Source organism: Lipotes vexillifer, unplaced genomic scaffold, assembly GCF_000442215.2.
Source record: "Lipotes vexillifer unplaced genomic scaffold, Lipotes_vexillifer_v1.1 scaffold12, whole genome shotgun sequence".
Classification (NCBI taxonomy): Eukaryota; Metazoa; Chordata; class Mammalia; order Artiodactyla; family Lipotidae; genus Lipotes; species Lipotes vexillifer.
In genome coordinates this window covers 3,083,374-3,089,312 of record NW_006796716.1, presented here as the reverse complement: position 1 = coordinate 3,089,312, position 5,939 = coordinate 3,083,374, and the positions used below count along the sequence as shown (strand labels likewise).

General features: G+C 53.4%; 1 protein-coding gene across 2 annotated transcripts in view; it reads right to left on the bottom strand.

Annotated features, from left to right (window-relative positions):
• The window catches only part of RASA4B (RAS p21 protein activator 4B), a 23,295-nt gene extending 22,768 nt beyond the window's left edge, over window positions 1-527 (bottom strand). The window contains exon 1 of one of the 2 annotated variants that reach the window (XM_007468811.1): window positions 381-527. In XM_007468811.1, the coding sequence (XP_007468873.1) occupies window positions 381-445 (65 nt within the window). In that variant the 5' untranslated portion in view covers window positions 446-527. The remainder of the gene's footprint in view (window positions 1-380) is intronic. The other variant, XM_007468810.1, reaches the window with a different exon arrangement.
• Between the last annotated feature and the right edge of the window lie 5,412 nt (window positions 528-5,939).

Genomic DNA, 5,939 nt, shown 5'->3' with positions numbered 1-5,939 from the left:
CCCCCCCCCCCCCCCCCCCCCCGCCGGCAGTGCATGGAGACAACTCCTTTTCAATGTCTCCCCCACGCCCAGCTCCTGTCCTATCAAAGCCCCTTCCCCTCTTGAGCGGCCGTTCTCTCCCTCCCTATTCACTAAGGCCCCTTACAGACCCCCACCCCCTCCCCAGACCCTGGGCCTTCCCTGTCACCCCCTGTCCGGTTCTCGCAGCAAATCTCACTGTCCTCATTTCCCTGCCAGTCTCTCACTGCAGCCACACTCGCCACACCCTCACCACTGCTCTACTTGTGGGCGGGCCGTGTGGACCCCAGAAAGGTCAGGCAGGCATAACGGGCAGCGCCCCTCCCCGGAAAGTTGGGGTTCCCTCCTCCGGCCGTGCTCACACGTCCTTGGCGGGCAGGTTCTTCCCCTCCACAATGCGGATGAACAGTGAGCTGCGCTTGGCCATCGTGGGTCCGCGACGCGGGGTCCTGGCACGTGGGGAGCCGGACGCCAGGGTCCAGGGCAGCGGCCAGCGGTCGGGCGGGCGCTGGACTGGGCGCAGGGGGGGCGGGCTCCGCTGGGCCTGGTAGGTAAGCGCGGGGGCGGAGGAATCGCTTCCACTTCATTCACCCCGCCACCGCCCCATGTGAGGAGGGGGGGGACACAGCGCCCGGGAGGACCAATCGGAAGCCGGGACTTCCCGGGGTGGGCGGGGCTTGCCCGAGCCACGGTGCTCATTGGGCACCTGGGGCGGTTTAGGGGAGGGGCCTGCGCTGAGGGGCTGGGGTGCGCAGGCTGGAGCTGAGGGGCGTTGCGCGCCCGTCTAGTCTAGTGGAGCCTTAGGGCCCCCGGTGACTTGCGCCACGGGTCCTTGTGGGCGGCGGGCGTGGTCCGAGTGTCTGTACCCAGGCGCTCAAGGGCTGTGGGCCCGAGTGTGCTCTGGGAGGCGTGAGCAAGTGCGGGGATGCGCGGGTGGGCTCGTGAGAGGAGGATAGCCCCGGCCACCCGAGGCTGACGCTTGGAGGCCCTGCAAAGGTGTAAATTGAATGGATGAATAATCGGATGAACTTAGTAAACAATAGGAGTGTTTGTGTTAGAGTTGCGTGGACCCAGAAGGAGGTGAAGCAGGACAGCTCAGAGATTTGGGGGATCCAGAGGTGCGGGGGCCAGTCTGAAAGACCTGGATTATTTGGGTGAACCTGCTTGCGAGGAGGGAGCTTTCTCAGTCTCACCTCATTTACGGCTTTTGCATCCTCTCAGTGGGAACCTGGATGAGGCACTCAGGTTCACAGAGGGGAAATTACTTGCTGGAGGTCACACAGCTGTCCCCTGGCAAGGCTAGGTCTGGCTTCCCCAGATCTTTCTCCCAGACTCGGTGTCTAGAGCTGAGTTTCTAGAATTGTCCCCCTTCCCAGATCTAGAGGTCACAGTCCGGGGCTGGCACAGCAACAACTGGTCCTGGGCAGCTGGCTCCCGGTGAAGGTATTGCCCCAAGCATGACTGCAGACTTGGGTCCTAGCCCCAGCCCCACTACTCCCTTGCTGGGTGACGCTGGGTGGCTCCCTGAACCTCTCCGAGCTGGTTCCATTTCATCACCTGCAAAGAGGGAGCAGTGACACCTGCCCAAAACACCCAGGACACACTTCGTGTCGGGGTGCCTAGCAGGTTCTATTTCCTGTCACAGTTTGTTTTCTTTTCCTATTTTGTTATTTATACACTACATGCATGCTTTTCCAAATTCAGAAGGTATTGAAGGTTTACAATGCCTTCAGTGAAAAGTCAGTCTCTCTTCTCTCCCAGCCACTTCCACTCCCCTGAGGCAGCCACTATTCCTGATCCCTTGTGCATCCTTTTGGACAGTCTCTGCCTACAGTGCATCAGCAGACCAGTGGTGGTTTTTTTTTTTTTCTTTCATACACAAATAGTAGCTTAGTGGTTACACTGAAAGTTTCACTTCTTTTATCTTGGAGAGCCGTGCATATCTGTACACAAAAAACACCCTTGTTCTCTTTGCCGCTTACCCAGTTTTCTGTTGTGTGGAGGTACCTTCCATCATCTCTTTGATGTCCCCTGTTAGTGGATGAGCAGGTTGCTGCCATCATTTGCTTTCACGAAACAATAGCATGGCTCACACGTCATTTTGCACGTGAGCAAATGTAACCAAAGATAAATTCCTAGAAATGGAATCCCTAGGTCAGAAGACATGTGTGGGCGGGACTTCCGTAGGATGTGCCAAATTTCCTGCTGCAGTGGTGGTTTCAGTGTACACAGCCATCAACATACAGGAGAGTGCCAGCTCCCTTGTGTCCTCGCTAGCGCGCTAATTATCAATCTGTGACCTTTGGCTAAGTGATCAGTAGGAAAATAATGGTTTCTCAGCGTACTTACGTCTATTTTTTCAGGTGGTTTATCAAGGCCTTTATCAGTCATCCTCAGCTACTGAGATTTGCCCCCTCTGCCCGTTCATACTTCAGGCATGTGCCCCCATCCCTGGGTTTGGATGAGGCCCCCTGGGGAGTGAGAAGAAATTTGTTGGCTTCTTGGTAAATTTGGGGCTCACTCCCCACAACCGTGGGCTGTTCTCCCCACAGCCTTCAGCCTACTCAGCTCTAAGCCAGGCTCCCCTCCCCCACTATGAATTCTAGACCCACACTGACCTGGTCATTGTCCACCAGAAACCTCCACTTTGTCACGAGCCCTTCTGGAGTGTAGCTTCCAGAGTGGATCTGGGCCTCCCTTCGGTGCTGTTGCTTCACAGAGCAGACATGAACAGATCAAACCCGCCCTTCATCCAGGCACTAGATCTTTAATGATGCTACTCACAATCCCCTTAGCTTTGGGGGGCCACACTTCCCAGATTTCTGGTTCGAAACAACAGAAACCAGTTTGGACTAATTTAAATAGAAAGGGGTTCATTAGAGGCTATTGAGTGTGTCATGGATTCTCCGGGAGAGCCAGAGAACCAGGCCCAAAGGCCACACCCAGCCAGGGACAAAGTCACAAATCACATGCCAGAAGCGGCTTGGTGCGGACACCCCCACTGACGCCCTGGCCAGACCCCTCATCTCATGCCGACTCTGGACACCAGGTGCTGCCAACATAACTGTTACCCAGCTGCACCCCCTGTATCCCCATGAAGCTGGGAAAGCTGGGGCAGCATTGTCAGCATCTGTGCTGGGAGGGGCCTGCCTCCGAAGATGGGGTGGGGGAAGGGAGGAAGGCCCTGGACAGAGGAAGGGAGTTCAGGTGCTGGACATCCCAAAGGATGACAGTAGTCCCTGCAGGGTCTTGAACTTCTCCATGCTGCACCCCAGATAACATCTCTTTAGCACCCACTAGATGCCACCTGGACTCTGGGCACCCACGGTTTTCTCATTTGGTTCTCATGACAACCTGTGAGTAGGTGCTGTCATCCCTTTTTTCCCGGTGGTCCCCGTGGTGCCCAGCATCCTGCATCACTCCACTTCAGAAGAAAGGGAGGAGGCTCTGTGGGGGCTGCCGGGAGGGCCTCAGGCTGCTGCCCACCCTGACCCCATCCCCACTGACACGCGATGCCCTTTCCCCTGCACTGCCCGGTCCCTGGCCCAGTGTCCTCAGAGCACAGCCTCTGAGCACAGGGACTCCTGGGCAGAATGGGGTCTACACAGAGGATTCAGCCAGGGAGGCAAGCCAAGCTTCCAGCACTTTCCCAGAAACCAGTCTCTGGGGAGGGGGTGAGTCAGAGGGTGGGACGGGGAGGGGAGCTCAGCCTGGCTCCACCATCAGTCCAGACCCTCCATCTATGGGGGGGCTACAGAGGGGATCCCTTTCCTAAGCAGACCACTGCTCTCATTTCCTATTTCCCTCATTCATTCATTCATTCAGTCAGTCAGTCATCTGCTTATGTTGTCAGCATTCAAGGACTGGCGCTGGGTGCTGGGGATCCATGGGAAAACCAACTGCCTTCAAGGGGTTCACAGTCAAAGGGAAGAGATGTACATCAAAGGGCAGGTAAGTGCTACAGCAGAGAAATGAATGAGGAATACAGAGGAGGGAGGGGGCCCAGGATCTTCAAAGAGGAAGTGACATTTGAGCTGGCTTTCAAAGGATGCACAGGTGTGCATGATGTGGTCCAGGTGGGAAGGGGATGCTCCCAGTGGAGGGGGCAGCCTGAGCAAAGGTGTGGGGAGTGGTGAAGCCTGGGGTGTTCTGGAAACATCCAAGAGGGTGGTGTCAGAGGCCTATGGAACCTGAGCCTGCGAGGGCAGATGAGAACCAGCCAACGGAGGGTCTTGACTGCTGGGAGGGAGCTCGGATGTGCTCCTGGGAAGGGTTTGGAGCAGCAGAGTGATGTGGATGGACTTGGGTGCTGGAAATTCAGTGGGTTGACATTTTGAAATGTTAGCATGTGGGTCTCCTTCCCACCCTGAACTTCCTGTGCCCCTAACCCACGTCATTTGAATCAAGTACCCCTGCCCACATATTTTTAGGGACCTACAAAATGTTTCAATTTCTTTTAGAATCAGAAGGAAGAATGAATAGGAATGAATATGTAACAATGAATCCAGCCTGGATTGCATCCATCTCTATACCAGAGTGGTCGTAAAATATAAGTTTTAAGACCTTGACCCACACTAGCAAAAGTGCCTAAGCCTCGTGAAAGTCTTAGTGCTCCTGGCACAGGACAGGAGGCAGCTCTTGAGTTTCGAAGCATGTCTATGAAATTCATGGCAAATCAGTAGCGTAGAAAGAAAAAAGTGTTTGAACTGCAGAGTCTGGGGTTTTGAGCATCAGAGGAGACTTGGAAGGGCCGGGAGGACCAGCTGCCCCTCCAGCCTCTGCCAGGGATGGGGAAAGAGGCTTAGACAAAGGTGAGCCCCCTGGGTGCTACCCCAGGGAGGGGATCGGATCTGAATTGGCTGAGATGAGAAGTGAGGGTCTGATCAAGATTACATTGAGTGATAGGAAATTAAAATTTTATTTCTGGATCTCCTAAGCTTGTGTACTGCATGCCTTGCCCATCACACAGGACTATTTTTGGAGCTGCATCACAGCCAGGGCTCCACTCCACACCCCAATAAACATTTTAAAATGCACCCAGTGGGGTGTGTGTGTGGGGAAATGAGGGGTGGTCCAAAGGTACAAACTTCCAGTTATAAGATAAATAAGTCCTGGGGAGGTCATGTACAGTGACTATGCTGTATTGAATGTTTGAAAGTTGCAAAGAGAGTAGATCTTAAAAGTTCTCCTCACAAGAAAAAACTTGCAACTATATGTGGTGACGGATGTAAGCTATTGTGGTGGTCATTTCCCAGTCCATACCTATATCAAATCATTAACCTACAACAAATGTTGAGTGTCAATGATATCTCAGTAAAACTGGAAAATAAATTTAAAAAAAGCCACCCATACCATGTTCCTCAAAAGATTAAAAATAGGATTATCATATATAATCCAGCAATCCTACTTCTGGGTATATTTCCAAAAGAAATGAAAACAGGGGTTTTCACACCCTTGTTCATTGCAGCTTTTTTTTCACAGTAGCCAAAAGGTAGAAGCCATCTAAGTGTCCACTGATGGATAAATGGATAAAGATAATGTGGGGCCTCCCTGGTGGCGCAGTGCTTGAGAGTCCGCCTGCCGATGCAGGGGACACGGGTTCGTGCCCCGGTCCGGGAAGATCCCACATGCCGCGGAGCAGCTGGGCCTGTGAGCCATGGCCGCTGAGCCTGTGTGTCCGGAGCCTGTGCTCCACAACGGGAAAGGCCACAGCAGTGAGAGGCCCGCGTACCGCAAAAAAAAAAATAATAAAAAATTAAAAATTAAAAGGAAGAAATACGGACACCTGCTACAACAGGGATGAACCTTGGGGACATTATGCTAAGTGAAATAAACCAGTCACAAAAGACAAATGCTATAAATTTTACTGATACGTGATGTCTAGTGCAGTCAGACTCAGAAATAGAAAGCAGAATGGTGGT